At 42.8% G+C, this 19,426-nt stretch overlaps 1 protein-coding gene across 1 annotated transcript in view; it reads right to left on the minus strand.

Annotated features, from left to right (window-relative positions):
* Positions 1-19,426, minus strand: part of map6a (microtubule-associated protein 6a) — a 43,938-nt gene that overhangs the window by 17,534 nt on the left and 6,978 nt on the right. The window contains exon 2 of the mRNA XM_043692483.1: positions 7,924-8,330. Within this exon, the coding sequence (XP_043548418.1) occupies positions 7,924-8,330 (407 nt within the window). The remainder of the gene's footprint in view (positions 1-7,923; positions 8,331-19,426) is intronic.

Genomic DNA, 19,426 nt, shown 5'->3' on the forward strand with positions numbered 1-19,426 from the left:
TCCTGAAGAAGGGCATGTGCCCGAAACGTCGAATCTCCTGTTCCCTAGATGCTGCCTGACCTGCTGTGCTGTTCCAGCAATAAAGTTTCAGCTTTGATCTCCAGCGTCTGAAGACCTCACTTTCTCCCAGAAACCAGTCAATAAAGAAAGAGATATCAGGAGCAGCTAATCATCAGCGAGAGCTCTTTGTAGCTCTGCAGTTGAGTATAGTGCACTGGTGTGACAGTGAAGTAACTGCACTTGACTTGTTGATCTCCAAATGGGCTGAGTTAGGTAGTGGGTGACCGGAATTTTCAAATTGACCCTCAGCATCCTCACTGCCTGGGCTGTCATTCTTCACTGTCCACTGCCAGCCATCTGCCATGATGTTGCTGCTCTGAGTGAACTCCACTGCATTCAGGAAAATGAAGATCTCTCCATTCACCAGGACCTCAAAAACATCCTTCACCACTGCTCATAATCATGCAAGCCCATCTGAACCCATAAGCTTAGCGTTCAATGATATTAATCCCAACCTGATGGGCTTTGGAAAACCAAATGATATTCACAAAAAGTAGAAACAAATTTTGCGAAAAAGAAACAAGAGATCTGATCCCAGACTTCAATGATCTGAGATGCTCAGTGAAAATCCTAAGCAATACTCAGGCAAACAATGGCAAGTTCAAATATATAAGCGAGATGATGATGATAACATGATAATGTTAGTGGATTAGTTAATCCAGTAAATCCTGCTGTAGAAATAAAGAAAATAGGACGATGAGTAGGCTATCCAGCTCTTCAAACCTGCTCCACCATTCAATATGATCGTGGCTGATTATAAAACCTTTTCCTCACTTTCTCTAAGAAATATATCCAATTCCTTCTAGAAAATACTCAATGTTTTGGCCCCAACCATTTTCTGTGGCAGAGAATTTCACAGACTCACCACTCGCTGGGTGAAGAAATCTCTCCTCAGCACAGTCCGAAATGTCCTACCCCGTATCATAGAATCCCTACGGTGTGAAAACAAGCCCATTAGTGCACACCAACGCTTCGAAGGGCATCCCATCCAGACCTACCCTCCTATCCTAACCCTGTAACCCTGCGTTTCCCATGTCTAACCCACCTAACCTGCTCATACCTGGACACTGGTTAATTCAGCATGGCCCATGCATTTAACCTGCATGATTTTATTCTGTGGGAGGAACCCAGAGCAAACCCACGCAGACACGGGGAGAATGTGCAAACTCCACAAAGACAGTCACTTAAGGTTGTAACTGAACTTCAGTCCCTGGTGCTGTGAGGCAGCTGTGCTAACCACTGAGCCACTGTACCATATCCTTAGTCTCCCTGATCATTGGGAACATCCTTCCTGCATTTCCTGCCTAGATCTGTTGGAATTTTATGAGCTTCTATGAGATCTTCCCTCATTCCTCAACACTCCATTGCCCTGTAGATGGAAGTTTCAAATTCCTCCATTGATCCTGGAGTTGTCAACTAGCCATTTAATTATAAAATCTGAAATGGAAATCTCACTCTTGAAGGTGACTGTGAAACCGTCATCAATTGTTGTTAAAAGCCCATTTAGTTCAGTAACGTCCCTTGAGGGAGGGTCTGCCGTCCTTTCCAGGTCTGGCCTACATGTGACTCCAGACCCACAGCAAAGTGGCTGACACCTCACTGCCCTTTGAAATGATCTAGTAAGCCATTCAGTTCAGGGGCAATTGGGGAAAGGCAACAAATACTGGCCTCGTCAATGATGCTCGATAAAATGTCATAAAAGTTGATGCAGAAATGGAATTATTAAAAATGCTCCCATGTTTATCTGAGTCACAAGCCCTTCAGCCCAACTTGTTCATGCCACCCAGTTTTCACAATTAAACTATTCCCGTTTCCCTGCATATTATCCGTATCCCTCCATACCTATCCTATCCACGTATCTGTCCAAATGTTTCTTCAATGACAAAATTGTACTCACCTCCGTCATTGTCTGTTAGCATCTATACCAGACAATGGAAAATGTAACAAATTAATATCCGGGTACAAAGGAGGTATGAAACCAACAACACTCAGTTATTACCTGGCTGGCTACTAATCCAGAGGTCTATGCTAATATTCTTGGGATGTAGGTTCAAGTCTCACCACAGTGGAGGGCAAATTTTCAATTCAACAAAATCTGGAGATAAATTAGTGATCATTGTTGATTTCGATAAAAATGCCACCCATTCTTTCACTAAAGTCTTTGAAGGAAGGAAACACTACTGTCTTTATATCAAACTAGGAAGCAGCTGATGTGCTGTGAATCTAAACAGAAATTGCTGCAGAAACTCAGCAGGTCAGGCAGCATCTTTGGAGATAAAGCAAAGTTAACATTTGGATTCCAGTGACACACCAATGAGTTTCTCCAGAAATCGCTGTTTTTGTTTGTGGTGATTAGCTATACTTGTCCCTGCACTCTGATTGTGTCTAACCATAGGCTCAGCGTTGACAACTAGGGATAGACAATAAATGCTGGCCTGGTCAGCGATGTTTTACCTGTGATTGAATATAATGAGGGTGCTCTCAGATGTATGAACACTGACCCTGATAAAGTCAGGAGGCCTGTAGAATCCCTATAGCATGGGAGCCGGCCATTCAGCCAATCGAGTCTATACTGACCCTCCAAAGAGCATCCCACAGTAACCCTGTAACCCTGCATGTCCCACATAGCCTACATGTCCCTGGACACTAAGGGGAAATTTAGCACAGCCAATCCACCTGACCTACACATCTTTGGACTGTGGGAGGAAACAGAGGAAACCCACACAGACACGGGGAGAATGTACAAACTCCACACAGACAGTCACCCGAGGGTGGAATCAAACTCGGGTCCCCGAGCCACCGCACCACCACCTGTAAGGCTGCAACTCTTTCCTCTAAACATTTGCTCTGTACACATCGTCAAAGATAGAGTTCGGTGCCTTGACATAAGATTGAGGACAGCTCTTCCCAATCCCACGCTGTCCAGCTGGAGCACTGGAGGCCTTCTGATCCTAGATTCAAGAGTTTTTTAAAAAAATTATTCACATGGGCAAAATAACAACAAGTTGCTGGGCTGCCTGAACAAGACCACTAATTAAACCCATGGGGTCTGATTGGATAATAAGTGGGTGTGATGGGCTGTCTATTTCACTGCTGCATACGCATGTATCTCAGGAATCCTCACGCATTCACCAAGTCTTGAAATAGATTCAGGCAGAGCGCCACATGAAGCATCTGTTACATCACAGCATTTCCCCTTCTGTTATTAAAGTGTTTTTTTTTCTAAAATTAATTTTGTTCTCTATTTTCTGTCAGGGGAACATTGGTCATTCAGACTTGAGCCTGTTCAATCAGCCATTCAGGTAAATTGTGGCTAATCTGTATCTCAATTCTGTGTACCCAGTGGAGTTTATACCCTTTAGCATGATATAGAACCCCTACAGTGTGGAAACAGGCCCTTCAACCCAACAAATTCACACCAACCCTCTGAAGAGTAACCCAGCCCGACCTATTTACCCCTATCTAACATACACATCCCTGGACACTGTAGGCAATTTAGCATCGCCTAAACAACACATCTTTGGATTATGGGAGGAAACTGGAGCACCCAGAGCACACCCACACAGACACAGGGAGAATGTGCAAACTCCATACAGACAGTCGCCAGAGGCTGGAATCAAACCCAGGTCCCTGGTGCTGTGAGGCAGCAGTGCTAACCACTGCGCTTTCCATGATTCCCCAAGACTTGTACTGTCAGTAGTTTGCTGCATCACCCCAACCCCCCTACACACAAACGCACACACATATTCTGGAGGTAGAAAGTTCTGGATTTCCACAACTTGTGTGATCAAAGGAACAAGAGTAGGCCATTCAGTCCATTGAGCCTGCCCTGCCACTCAATATGATCATATGATCATGGCTGATTGAACATGTCAATGGTTTTACCCACTCCATCTCCATAACCCTGTACACCACTAGTGATCAGAAATCTATCAGTCTCTATTTGAAACATACTCAAAGACTCAGCTTCCACATGCCCTCTGTATTAAGGAATTCCAAAGGTTCAGTAAACTCAAAGAAAAATAATCTGTCCTCATCTCAGAACTATGGATGATAAAACCCCAGAGAGAGTGCAAAGGAGATTTTCTAGAATGATTCCAGGGATAAGAGATATTAATACAAGGCAAAATTAGAGAAACTGGGTTTATTCTTCTTGGAACAGAGAAAATTCAGAGGAGACCCTAGTGAGGTGTTCAATATTTTGATCAATTTCGATAGATTAAAGAAGGATCAGCAAGAGAGCTAGGGTGGGATAAGGAGAAATTTCTTTACCCAGATTGTTGTTAGGATTTGGAATGCGCTGCCTGGGAGAGTGGTGGGGCAGATTCTATAAGAGGGTTCAGAAAGAGAGCTGGGTCTAGATTTGAAAGGAATGAATTTAGAGGGTTACGGAGACAGAGAAATGGGACTAGCTGAGTAGCTCTTTCGTGAGCCGGTACAGACACAATGGACCGAATGGCCTCCCTCTGTACTGTAAAATTTTGTAATTTTTAACCAAGTGAGGAATGCAGCCTGAAGGACCCAACTTTCATTGGTCCCTTGTCTGAACTCTTACTGAAAATATTCTTAATGTCTTAGATCTTAATCTTCTCTATATATTCTTTTTTATTCTTTCAAGGGAGATGTGCATCACTGATATTGGCAACACTTGTTGCCCAGTCCTGGAACTGATTGAATCTCTTCGATTAGCAGTTAAGAGTCAACCACCTCGCTGTGGGGCTGCAGTGACATGTAGACCAGACCAGGTAACCACGGCAAATTTCCCTTCCTGAAGGACATTTGTGGACCAGATGAGTTTTTGAAACAAATCTCTATGATGATTTTCCATTCCAAGATTTCTTCATTGAATTAGAATTCCAGCATCTGCCACGTGGGATTTGAACCCCAGCTCTCATAACATTAGCCTGGGCCTTGGGATTACTGTACCATACCAATGCCAGGCTATAGTCATCATCAGTAAGAAACAATCCAACCATTGCTCCTTGGCATTCAATGATGTTACCATCACTGAATCCTTCACTATCAACATTATGGAGTTACCATTGACTAGGAATCCAACTGGACACACTACATAAACAAAAGTAGGTCAGAGTATAAGTGAGTAACTCACCTCCTAACTCCCCAAAGTCTTTCCACCATCTACAAGGCACAAGTCAGGGGTGCAATTGAATACTCCCTACTTGTCTGGATGGGTGCAGCTCCAACAACACTCAAGAAGCTTGACACCATCCAGTACAAAGCAGCCCGCTTGATTGGCCCTATACCCACAAACATCCACTCCCTCCCCCACCGAAAGTCAATTTGCAGCAGTGTGTACTGCAGAAATTCACCAAAGATCCTCAGACAGTACCTTCCAAACCCATGACAACTTCAAGCTTGAAGGACAAGCCTAGCAGAGATATGGGAAACCTACCATCTGCAAGTATGCATCCAATTCACTCACCATCGTGACTTGGAAATATATCATTGTTCCTTCAGTATTGCAGGGTCAAAATCCTGGAATTCTCTTAGGACATTGTGGGTCAACCCACAGCAGGTAGACTGCAGTGGTTCAAGAAGGCAACTCAGCCCCACTTTCACATGGACAACTTTGGGACAAGCAATAAACGCCAGCCCAGCCAGTGACATCCACATCTCATGAATGAATAAAAAAAAACTACCAAGCGATTGTACAACTATGGCATTTTACCTTAATGGAATATAAGCCTAGACTACACAATCTGTCCTCATAAGATAACTCTGAGAAACTCCAGTAACATTCCCCTGCACCCTCATAGAAATTACTGGAGAAGCTCAGCAGGTCTGTGGAGAGAACAAGTAAAGTCAAAGTTTTGGGTTCAGTGGTCACTCTTTTCTGCTTGAGTTTCAGATTTCCAGCATCTTTGTTTAACAGTCTCCTGTATCTGTGCAGCCTTCTCTTCAGAAGGTATGGTGCCCAGGATTGAATGTAATTACTGCAGATGGGTTTAAACTAGATTGATTCAATGCAGGAAGACCCTACAACCAACAATGCAATAATGACTGTTTTAGTGGCGTTGAGATAAATATCAGCTACAATACCAGGGAGAGCTCCTTTATACTTTATTCTGAGTGTTGCAGTGGGATCCTTTACACAGACCTGAAAGAGGAGATGTCTATTCAGTTTAATGCCTGATTGGAAAGACAACATTGGTGACAGTATAGCATATCCTCAGCCTGGATTTTGTTTTATTTTCTAGTCTTTGAAGTGAAGCTCAAACCCCCAAACATTTTGAGCTGAGGGAACTACCCACAGAGTAGAATTCTCAGCATCCAGACCCATATTTCATAACTAGGGCCCAGCTGGTCAACATTGACAGACAATCAGTCTCTGCTAAGTCGGTAGAAGCAGCTCAAAATGTAATTTACAAAGGACCATCTGTCAAGGAAAACTCATTTATCCCTTCATGTTTGTCATTTATATTAATCCCTCAGTGATGAAAGGAGAGTGAGGCACCTTTCAAACATCCAGCAGATGCACTGAAACATTGAATCGTATGTACACCCATGTAGCAAGTTGGTGCAAGCACGATGGGCAGAATGGCCTCCTTCTGTGCTGCAACACTTCTGTGATCCTCTGGTATAGCACAGAGGAGGCCATTTGACCCATTGCATCTCTGTTGGCTCTTTGCAAGACCTGTCCAGTTAGTTCCACTTCCTTGCTCTTTCCCTGAACTGTGCAAACCTTTTTCAAAGTTGCAATCTGCTCCGAGCATCCAATTGATGATCCAAATCATTCTCTTTGACTTCCTCTGGTTCTTTTGCCAATCATTTATGTCAGTGTTATTCTTATAACCATGTCTCACACCAATGGAATCAATTACTCTTCATTTACTGTGTTGAAACTCCTCATCATTTTGAACAGCCCCATTAAAACTCCCCTTAATTTCCTGTGCTCTAGGGACAGTGGCCTCACTTTAATTTTAAGCCCAGCTTCTCCTCAGTTTAACAAAGCAGCCGGACAGTACAGCACTCCCTCAGTACTGCACTGAGTGTCAATCTAGATTTCTAGTTCCACCAGGTGAATGCCTTCTCTGTCTCTGACCTCTCAACACGTTTTCCACACACACCTTAGTTAGATCACCTCTCGGTTTGCTCTAGGAAACAAAACACAGGTTTATGAATGGTGTCCTCATGATTTCATTGTTTAACCCTCAATCTGATAGACAGGACTACTGAAGGGAATTAAGTCAAAGTGGATGAATGGAGTTAGAATTTGCTATTGTCGCACTTAACGTCAAACAGATTCTGTCACTTCATTCAAAGGATTAAATTACTTTCCTTTACTCTTTCATAGGCAATGGCTGTCACTGGCAAGGCCAGCATGTGTTGCCCATCCCAATTGTCCTTTGAACTGAGTGGCTTACTCAGCCAATTTAGAGGCCAATTCTCCCACCAGGATAAACACCCTCATCCAGTCAAGACCTCTCAGGATTTTACGTTTTAAAAAAGTTTTCTTCTCTTCTAAATTCCAGCAGGTATAAGCTGATCCTGAACAATAATGCAAGACAATACAATCGCCCATTCTGGATATTAGCCTGGTAAAGGTTTACTGAACTGCTTCCAGTGCATTCCCATTGCTTCCTGAAAGAAGATGTCCTATACTGTACTGAGTACTCCAGAGCTGGTCTCAGCTTGTATAACTGAAGCATAACCGCCTGGTGCTTGCAGATATTTTTGAATCAACCTTTCCATGGGGTTTTATTGCACGCCTCTGGAGCAGGCGTGACTTGAACACAGGCATCCTGATTTGGAAGTAGGGACACTACCTGCATCACAAGACCCTTTTGGAATGACTGAGAACGCCCACAGTGAAAGGAATCTCACTGCGGTTTGATCCGTTACCTGTAAGAGGTGCTGGTCCCTCTCTCCTCTTTGATCTGCCTGTTTAGAGCATCCGCCACCTTGCCCTTTGCTGGATCATGACCCACTGCTGGCAGTGCTACAGGAGTTGCCATTGAACCTGATGGCTCTTCTCTGGTGGGCACTGGTGTCTGGCTGCCCCTCTCCCCCTTTGGTATCCAGGGATGGTGGTCGCTCCTCTTGGGGATGGGCCAGGCTTTGAAATCCTTCTTGTACTGTGTCTCTTTCTCAAAGGGTGTGTCCGTTGGTGTGTATTCCTGCTTGGGCTTACAGCTGGGCTCCGGGCGCACCTTCCAAGGGCGATAATCCTGCCGCATGACCGACTCCCGCCGCGATGCAGTCTTGGCACTCACAGATGCTGACACAACTTCGGTCGCTGCTTCAGATGCCTGTGTGTCCCAGAATTTAAAAAGACATAGATTAGCTCATTGGCAGCATTGGCACATCAACAGCAAACATGCTTTTTACAGTTCTTTATTTCACTAGTTTCTCACTGAGGCTAAAAGTGCAAGACTGACTGGACATTTTGCTTCTTTTTCTTGGGACGTGAACATCAATGTCAAATTCAGCAATTCCTGTGAATTCTTAATTGTCTCCTGTACTAAGTGACTTATTGGCCACCTTCAGAGGTAGTCAGGTTTCAGGCCGTCAGTCAACCACATTGTTCTTGGTCTGGAGTTACATGTAGGCCAGACCAGGTAAAGATGGTGGATTTCCTTTCCTAAAGAACATGAGAGGGTTTTTAATAAACACAACAATTAATGGTAATATGACATAGGATGTGTGATTTATAAATCTTTTAATTTATTTTTAATTTTGGATTTTTACATTTGCATTAGTGACATATGGGTTTTGCTGTGTGCCTGAAGGGTTTAATGATTAACATGGTGATTTCTTTCAAAACAGCTTGAGAGTGATAGTCTGATTTTCTTTGATTTATTATTGTAACATGTACCTAGGTACAGTGAGAAGTTTTGTTTTGCATGTATTGCAGGCGGATCATACCGTATGAAGTGCATTAGGATGATAGAACAGAGAGAAGAATACAATATTACAGCTGTAGAGAAGGTGCACAGAGAGCGATGACAACATTAAGTTAAAATTTGAGAGGTCCATTCAAAAGTTTGATAATAGCGGGGAAGAGGCTGTTCTTGAATCTATTCATAAATGTATTCAAGCTTTCTATCTTCTGCCTGATGGAAGAAGGTGGAAGAGAGTGAAACCAGGGTGGAAGGAGTCTTTGATGATGCTGGCTGCTTTCCCGAGGCAGCAGGAAGTATAGATGGTGTCAATGGATGGAAGGCTGGCTTGTGTGATGGACTGGGCTGTATTTGGCAACTCTCTGTAGTTTCTTGTGATCTTGGGAAGAGAGTTGCCAAACACATTGTGATGCATCCAGATAGGATGCTTTCTATGTTGCATCTATAAAACATAATGTGGACATGCTTTGCTGGACTAATGGTGTTTTATTTACATTAGGAGAATTTACAAATGATCAAGGTACACTGAGTAGTACCACAAGTTTTCTAGTCAATGTTTCTGGATCTTTTTTAAACTTGGGGAAACACCCATGGCTAAAAAAATGGCTTAGACTTTTTCTTCAGCTTGGGGCAGCTTTGCAGAAATCTTGGATAACAATGGATGTATACAACAGTGCTACTGAGAAAAGGAGAAATTCAGAAAGTACACAGCCTTAGGTTCACAAGTAATAGTTCCAGACCATAATTCTCTAGATAAAGCCCTTAAGAGATTATTTGAAGCTGAGAAAGTTTAAGCTCAGGTGTATGAATGCTCTAGGAAGCAGCTACAAGTATCTTTGGGAGTTGAAGTCACAGTTAATGTATACCTATTGAGGTGTTAGAAGACAAAAATGTTGTTCTCTGGTGCGAGCACTATGCAAGACTGCCTTTGGGATTTATGGTCAGAATTCACATGACACCAGGTTATAGTCCAACAGGTTTATTTGAAATCGCAAGCTTTCGGTGCACTGCTCCTTCATCAGGTGAAGGGTCCGAAAGCTTGTGATTTCAAATAAACCTGTTGGACTATAACCTGGTGTCGTGTGAATTCTGACCTTGTCCACACCAGTCCAACACTGGCAACTCCAAATTTAGGGTTTATGGATTATATTTCTACTGTGCATTTCAATATTTTCAAAAGCATATCATATAAAGCTTTGGTCCAATCTATTTTATCTTAATTTCCTCTGCTTAATAATCTTCTGTTTTAATGTTAAAACCAAACTTGAAAAACAATAATGTTTATGTTGCAGTGAGAGAATACTTCATCATATTCAAAGCAAGCAAAATATAATCTATCAAGCAACATTATAGTCTTGAATCTGACTTGTTTCATAATAACATTAACCAGGATCTGAACAATAGTCCTTAACATTACTAACCCTGCTAGCTATGAATTGAGGTTAATTCTGTGGTCTTCCACAGTGGTATTTGAATTTGTGACACCACAGCGTTAGCTTGGACTTCTAGATCTCTAGAATAAAACAAAGAATTGCAGATGTTGGAATTGTGTTCTTACCCTAAACTTAATGCTATCGCAGCTCTGAGAAAGAGTTATTGAATTTGAAACATTATCTTTGCTTTCCCTCCACAGATGCTGCCAGACCTGCTGAGTTTCTCCAGTAATTTTTGTTTTCATTTCTGAATTTCTAACTGAGTGACATTACCAGTATGCAATCACTTCCCTTACCAATTGCCTGAACCAGGCTTGCACACCTTCAAAGTTAAAAGATTGAGGCTTGAGATAGTTAAAGGGATTGATAAAGTAGACAGAGCAAAGGTACTTCATCCAATGATGGTCAAGGGAGATAAACCGAATATTACAGCTTGACCATTCAGCAGCACTTACTCACAAAATGAGCTATGGAAATCTGGAACTCAAACACCATGAACCAGCTGTCAGAACTGGGAATTAACTCAAACCCAAAGGTGATAGAGTATTGTTTGATAAGAAAGCTAGGTTTACAGGGGATTGAGTTAAGATACAGATCAGATATCATATAGTCCATAGAGTCATACAGTACGGAAGCAGACCCTTCAGTCCAACTCATCCACGCTGACCAGACATCCCAATCTGACCTAGTCCCATTTGCCAGCAATTGGCCCATATCCCTCTAAACCCTTACTATTCACATACCCTTCCAGATGCCTTTTAAATGCTGTAATTGTACCAGCCTCCACAATTCCTCTGGCAGCTTGTTCCATACTTGAAAGCCCAAACTTTTGAAAAACAATAATGTTTATGTTCCACCTCCCAGTGAAAAATTTATCCCTCAGTCATCTGATTGAATAACTTAACATGTTCATGGGGGCTGAATGGCCTGCCTTTGTGTCTATGTCCTTTGAAATGAGAAGGTAGTATATTGTAAGGTTCGATGGAACGGCGAGCATTTTCTTTCCTCCAGGATTTGAAAGGTTTTAAACCCAGCACAGATTGACCAAGCTAGGATGTAATGAAGGGTTCAGATGATTTATGTATCAAACCTTGTATTTTGCAGAGTAGGACAGATAGTGGGGATGGAAGTTCCCATCAATTTGGTGCAGGGGGTGAGATCAGTTTTTTCATGTTTTCAGCTCATTAGATATGCAGGTGGGAGGATGACTATTCCGTTATTGTCTCACTGGGCCAAAGGTCCTCGCACCTCATTTGAAGGGACCCACAGAGGCATTCATTCCCTGCAAATCAGGAGCATCATTCAGACTCTCGGAGGTCACAGTGCTATTGAACATACTGACCCTTACACCTTCTCCTAGTGAGGCTGCCACCATTGGCGGGCATATATCCAACCTTGGCAAATCTCTGGACTCATGCCCATAATAATCCAGCCTCCCCTACCCATGTGATTTAACATGACTTGTGCAACTTTGACTACCAGTGCATGGGTTAGACGAGCTGTCCCAAAGGAGGTCAAAGCACTGGCTATTCACTCCAAACTCAAGTAACAGTACCTTGCCTGCTGCGTATGTCTTTTCAAATCAACATGTTCAGAAATCTGGTCTATATGGACCAAAGGGTCTATTTCGATGCTGTACATCTCTATGACTCTATGACTCTAAATGCTAGGTACTACGTGCCTCAGGTAGGATCTGAATCCGGGCATTCTTTCTCAGATGAAGGACTTTTGCCCGAAACGTCAGATTTTCCTGCTCCTCAGATGCTGCCTGAACTGCTGTGCTTTTCCAGCACCACTCTACTCCAGAATCTGGTTTCCAGCATCTGCAGTCATTGTTTTTACCTATTCTTTCTCAGCGGTAGGGACATTACCAATGCACCACAAGATCCCTTTGCACAGCTCTTGTAAGCAATTGGGAGTCAGAAAGACCATATTACTTGCTCATGGAGAACATAATTGGGAAGGGGGCCTTAATTTTGGCAAGTTGACCTTTTATTGAGCATGCATGATTTACAATAAAAACAGACATTGCTGGGATAGCTCAGCAGGTCAAGCAGCATCTGTGATGAGAGATAAAAATTAATGTTTTGGGTCTGGTGAGTGTTATTCAGAAGGTTTTTATCATGCATGATATGCAGATAGGTCTCCCCCCCCACCTCACCACCATCTTTAAAATCCTGGAAACCAAATTAAAAATGTTCATCCTGCCCTGGGAATCTGACTTGTGACTTTTCATGCTATTAAGTTGCCGCAACCCCACCCCCTCCCAAACTTCCTTGCTTCCAATCCAGGAAGATTCCACAAGAGACAAGCGGGGTTTAATTAAGGGGATTGACCAACTTAAGTATCATGTCATAATATCAGAAGGGTTAAGAATTCACGTCTCATTAAGCTGTTACCCTATGTGGCAAAAGTGAGGACTGTGGATGCTGGCAACCAGAGTTTACATTAGAGTGGTGCTGGAAAAGCACAACAGGTCAGGCAGCATCCGAGGAGCAGGAAAATCGACGTTTCGGGCAAAGGCCCTTCATCAGGAACCCTATGTGGTTCAGTGAGAGCAGGGGAGGAAGAATGCAATGTATTACTTAAGAATTAATGACCATGCTTCCTGTAATCCTTGGAAATTGTCTTTGAGAAACTTGTCAGTGAATTACTTCATGTCTGCATCGTGGAGTATTTGATGATTATCACTGAAAATAAGATTATGGATGGAGTGCAGTACAGAAAACAGAACTGGGGGAGGTGATGTCCTCGTGAAATTATCACTGGACTATTAATCCAGAGACCCAGCTAATGTTCTGAGGACCTGGGTTTGAATCTCATCACGCAGAAGGTGGAATTTGAATTCAATATAAATCTGGTGTTAGGAGTCTTATGATAACAATGAAACCATTTTCGAATGTTGGAAAAGCCCATTTGGTTCACTAACAGCCTTGCGGGAAGGAAACTGCCATGCTACAATTTAGTCCAGACCCACTGCAATGTGGTGCCTCTTAAATGACCCTGGGGAGGGATAATAAATGCTGGCCCAGACAACGACACCCTCATCCCGTGAATAAATTTTAAAACGTAAGAAGCTGTTGCCCCTCCACACAGGTTATGGTCGATACCTGGTGTTTTGTAGAATCCCTGCAGTGTGGAAGCAGGCTATTTGGCCCATCAAGTCCCCACTGACTCTCCAAAGAGCATGCCACCCAGACCCAGCTCCCCACCCTATCCCTTTAACCCTGTATTTACCATGGCTAATCTATCTAATCTGCACTTTTTTGGACTGAGGGAGGAAACTAGAACACCTGGAGGAAACCCATGCAGACACGGGGAGAATGTGCAAATACCTCACAGACAGTCACCGAGAGTGGAGTCAAACCCAGGTCCCTAGTGCTGTGAGGCAGCAGTGCTAACCACTGAGCCACTCTGCTGCCCACTAGAATAAGTATAAATAAGTTTTATTTATTCACAGCATGAGGGCGTTGCTGCCTAGGCCAGCAATTCTTGTCCATCTCTAATTGCCCAGAGGACAGTTAGGAGTCAACCTCATTGCTGTGGGTCTGGAGTCACATGTAGGCCAGATAAGGATGGCAGATTAGAGTTTTTTCACGAGTGGGACTTTCTGAACAGTAGGCAATGAGTCCAACCCTGTGAGCTGAAAAATGGAGTCAAGCAGGAAGCTTGCTGAAGCAACAAGGTTTTACCAACTCTGTTTAATTCATGAAGGAAATGTCTTGAAAGCTCTCTGAGAGAAAACATGGGATCATTATAAGCACACGAACAAGGAACAGGAGGACACCACTCCACCCCTCGAGTCTGCTTTACCATTCAATAGATTCATGGCTGATTTGATTGTATGTTGAAATCCACATTCCCGTCTACTTTTCATAGAATCTCTACAGTGCAGAAGTAGGCCCTTCAGCTGATCAAGTCCACACAAATCTTCCCAAAAGCATCCAAACCAGAGCCATGCCCCTACACTACTGCTTTGGCCCTGCATTTCCCAAGGTCAATCCACCTAATCTGCACGTCTTTGGACCTGGAAGGAAACTAGAATACCCAGACAGACAGACAGACACGGGGAGAATGTGCAAACTCCACACGGCCAATAGCCCAACGGTGGAATCGAACCCAAGTCCCTGGCACCATGAGGCAGCAGTGCTAACCGCTGAGCCACCTATAAATGTAATTCCATGATCACCATTACTGAGAGAAGCTTGTGATTCCACATTCACTGATTTAATTAAAGCTCCACCAGTTGCTGTAGTGAAATTTGAACTCTGCCCATAGGCTCTGGATTTTCCCAGTCCAGTGACCTTACCACTACACTATCGTATCCTGCTATTGGTCAATTGAGTTAACTGTTCTGAACTATTCCGAAGAAGGGTCACTGGACTCAAAACTTTAATCTCCACAGATGCTGCCAGACATGCTGAGCTTTTCCAGCAATTTCTGTTTTTGTTTCTGATTTTCCATAACTACAGTCCTTTTGGTTTTGTGTCTAATTTTTCCCCCTAACACTGAGACTTTGCTCTCTGATCCTAGACTCTTTTTCACACCTAGCCTGTCAAGTCCCCTAAAAATCCTGTATGTTTCAATAAGATTGTTTCCCATTCTTCTAAACTCCAATGAGTGAAAACTCAATCTACTCAACTCTTCTCATAAGACAGTTCCTCCATATCAGGGATCAGCCGAGTGAACCTTCTCTGGACTGCCACCAATACCCGTATATCTTTCCTTAGACAAGGGGCTGAAAACTACTCACAGTATTCCCACTGTGTTCTGTTGAGTGCCTCGTATGATTTTACCAAAACCTCCCCTATTTTAATACTCCATTTGAAATAAAGGCCAACATCTTTTGTCTTCCCTATTACTCACTGAATTTGGATTCTTGTTATTTATGATCCATGGATGAGGCCTACCAAATCCCTAAATATCAACCCCTTTTGGCCTTGTACATATTTCATCTGTTGTTACACCCCCCACCATCACTAGTCACAGAACAATTTTAAGTTACTTAGTCTGAGAAGTGTGACTGCCCTCTGGAATGAAATATACACATTACCCTTCCCTAATGTGCAGATCAGACTTCAGCCTTGTAACTCAAATTCAAAGTTCTTTGAGCTTCAAATACTTTCTACTAACGTATTTACTTTGGATCATGTGGTGTCCAGCAACTTCCACATACTGCAGTAGCAACACATCATCCATCCTGCCACTTCTGTTGGATTTAATTTAATGTGGAAGTTAATGACTGGTTTTCCTGCTTTTTATGTTTTACTGTAATATTTTAATTTTGTCAAATAAGAAGTGACCAATTTCAATCGGAAATGTAAGCAGCTATTTTTAAGAAAAGAGAGAAATGAAGAGAGACCTGGAGACTGGTCTCCTGAATACAAGCTGAAGATTTTATATCTACTTTAAAGACTAGAAATATTCAGCAATCAGCCTCCTTCCCCTCATGTCATGCTGTGGTTTGCAACATTATTCTGCCTCACAATTCATCCCTTTTATCCTCTCTTGCTCATCTCTTATTCTGGAGAGTTTGACTCTTGCATTATCATTAGGGAAAGCACCTCTATTCCTTTTTGCACTGAATTTGCACTTGGAACCAAATTTCCAAGAGTGTATTCACTCAACCTCTCATCTCACACTGAAGTCTCCTCTGCCCGTGATTCTTAATGTTTTAAATCTCTGTTCCAAATAGGTTTCTCCTCATTTTTAAACTGTAAGGCCTAGTTTAGATCCTCCCATGAGAGGAACCATTATTTCCTCAACAAACTGTTAAGACAGCTTAGGATTTTATGATGCTTCATTCAGAGTCACATCTTACCTTTCTGCGCAGGAAGATTTAAACTATTAAGATGGAGGGGGGGGGAGGTGGGACCTGGGGAGATAGTGAGGAAAGATATCAATCTGAGACTGGTACAGTTGAGAAAAGAAGCGAGTCAAACAGTTAGGGCAGGGAGGGACAATGCAGAGAACAAGGTAGGACTGATATATTAAACTGCATTTACTTCAATGCAAGACGCTTAACAGAGAAGGCAGATGAACTCAGGGCATGGTTAGGAACATGGGACTGGGATATCATAGCAATTACAGAAACGTCTTTCAGGGATGTACAGGACTGGCAGCTTAAGGTTCAAGGATACAAGTGCTACAGGAAAGATAGAAAGGGAGGCAAGAGAGGAGGGGGAGTGGCGTTTTTGATAAGGGATAGCATTACAGCTGTGCTGAGGGAGGATATTCCCGGAAATACATCCAGTGAAGTTATTTGGTTTGAACTGAGAAATAAGAAAGGGATGATCACTTTATTGAGATTGTATTATAGACCCCCTAATAGTTAGAGCAAAATTGAGAAACAAATTTGTAAGGAGATCTCAGTTATCTGTAAGAATAATAGGATGGTTATGGTAGGGGATTTTAACTTTCCAAAATAGACTGTGACTGCCATAGTGTTAAGAGTACACACAAGAAAATTTTCTGATTTAATATGTGGATGTACCTACTAGACCTACTCTTGGAAAATAAGGCAGGGCAGGTGACTGAGGTGTCAGTGGGAAAGCACTTTAGGGCCAGTGACCATAATTCTATTTGTTTCAAAATAGTGATGGAAAAGAATAGACCAGATCTAAAAGTTGAAGTTTTAAATTGAAGGAAGGCCAATTTTGATGGTATTAGGCAAGAACTTTTGAAAGCTGATTGGAGGCAGATGTTTGCAGGTAAAGGAATGGCTGGAAAATGGGAAGCCTTCAGAAATGAGAGTCCAGAGTCAGTATATTCCTGTTAGGGTGAAAGGAAAGACTGGTAAGTGTAGGGAATGCTGGATAACTAAAGAAATTGAGGTTTTGGTTAGGAAAAAGAGGGAAGCATATGTCAGGTATAGACAAGATAGATCAAATGAACGCTCAGAAGGTGGGGAATGTCATCGCAGAGAGTGCAGATGGCTGACTTCCGCAGCAGGACTTGCATTTCACATGGCCTGGAGAGGCATCTCAGCTCAGGAAGGCAAGACATTGTTTGGGAATGAACTGGCAGTTCTCAATTGCCAGAAGTGCTGCCCCATTCCACCAATTCCCTATCACCTATGATGGAACAATTGGATGAAATGCCTGGCTCATAGTCCAACAGAGATGGAATTTGCCACCTCAAAGGATTGAGGTCAGTGTAATTTATGAGCTCACTAACTAGATTAGATTATTCCCAACAGTATGGAAACAGGCCCTTCAGCCCAACAAGTCCATACTGACCCTCTGAGGAGTAACCCACCTAGACCCATTGCCCTACCCTATATTTACCCCTGACTTAGTAATTTAGCATGGTCAATTCCCCTGATCTGCACATCTTTGGATTGTGGGAGGAAACCGGAGCACCCGGAGGAAACCCACGCAGACACGGGGAGAATGTGCAAACTCCACACAGACAGTTGCCCAAGGCAGGAATCAAACCCAGGTTCCCGGTGCTGTGAGGCAGCAGTGCTAACCACTGAACCACTGTGCCGCCAGTCCACTAGTTTTAATTAAGAGCAGAATTAGACCATTCAGCCCATTCAAGCCTGCTCCACTAAGGTCATGACTGAGAGTGCGTGCTCCTGAAAAATCAGCAAAGTAACTTAGGCTTCACTCCAGTATGTGTGCCAGTTACAACTCCACTGCTGACACAGTTGTTTCTGAGTCATAGAGTTATGGCAGCAAGTCTTGATATAGTCCTTGAGCATGACAACCTAGGTTAACACTTGATGTGTGGTACCTGGGGAATTGATGGAAGTGCTGTCTTTTGGATAAGACAATAAACCAATACTATGCAAGATGAACGTAAAAGACACTACACCAGTATTTAAGGGAAGAGCAAGGAAATTCTCTCCAGTATCCTGGCCAAATTAATCCCACAATCAGGATCATAAAATCAGATTATCTAACCATTGCAACATAGTTGTTTGTGGGAGTTGACTGCATGTAAATTGGTTGCTATGTTTCCTGTATTAAAACAATATCACTTCATTGTGTCCAAAGCAACTTGAGGCATTCTTGGTCATGACAGGCACTATATAAATGCAATAATTTTGCAATCCTGTACAGCATTTCTGGTCTGGAAATTTCCCTTGTGTTCACCACTTAAAATTGCTCCCATGAATTGATACAACTATAGTTCACCCTGGCTCCCTCTTCCAAACACAACCCAAACTTGTTAGAAGGAACGCTTACATGTGTATTGCCTTTCATAATCTCTGGATGCTCCAAATCACTTTAATAACAAAGGAGTTCTTTTGAAATTCTATTAGGTTTTTAATGTAAGAGTTTTAAAAGATATGTTCAAGGGACATGTTGCTGGCAAGGTGCCTATTTTTATGAGCCATCCCTAATTACCGTTGAAAAGGTGGTGGTGAGCTGCCTCCATGAACTGCAGTCTTTGTGTTGCAGGTACTCCCACAGTGCTGTTAGAGAGAGAGTTCCAGGATTTTGACCCAGCTAAACTGAAGGAACTTCAAGTTGCCATGATTTGTGGCTTGGAGAGGAACTTGTGATTGATGTTCCCGTACAACTGCTGGCATGGATTATCTAGGTAATGGAGGTCAGGGGTTTGGAAAGTGCTTTTGAAGGTGCCGTGGAAGTTGCCACAGCAGCTTTTAGCAAACAATAATAATGATCAGGTAATCACTGTGGGTGGCCTCACAGCATCAGGGACTTGGGTTCAATTCCAGCCTCAAGTGACTGTCTGTGTGGAGTTTGTACATTCTCCCTGTGTCTGTGTATAATGCAGAAGATGCAGGATCAGTTCATTCCAAAAAGGAAGAAAGGTCCTAGGAGGAGGCAGGGGTGGCCGTGGCTGACGAGGGAAGTTAAGAAACACATAAAGTTAAAAGAGAAAAAGTATAACATAGCAAAGATAAGTGGGAAAACGGAAGACTGGGAAGCTTTTAAAGAACAGCAGAGAATTAGTAAGAAGGAAATACGCAGAGAAAAACATGAGGTACGAAGGTAAACTGGCCAAAAATATAAAGGAGGATAGTAAAAGCTTTTTTAGGTATGTGAAAGGCAAAAAAATGGTTAAGACTAAAATTGGGCCCTTGAAGACAGAAACAGG

This window comes from Chiloscyllium plagiosum, chromosome 6 (assembly GCF_004010195.1).
Source record: "Chiloscyllium plagiosum isolate BGI_BamShark_2017 chromosome 6, ASM401019v2, whole genome shotgun sequence".
Taxonomy (NCBI): domain Eukaryota; kingdom Metazoa; phylum Chordata; class Chondrichthyes; order Orectolobiformes; family Hemiscylliidae; genus Chiloscyllium; species Chiloscyllium plagiosum.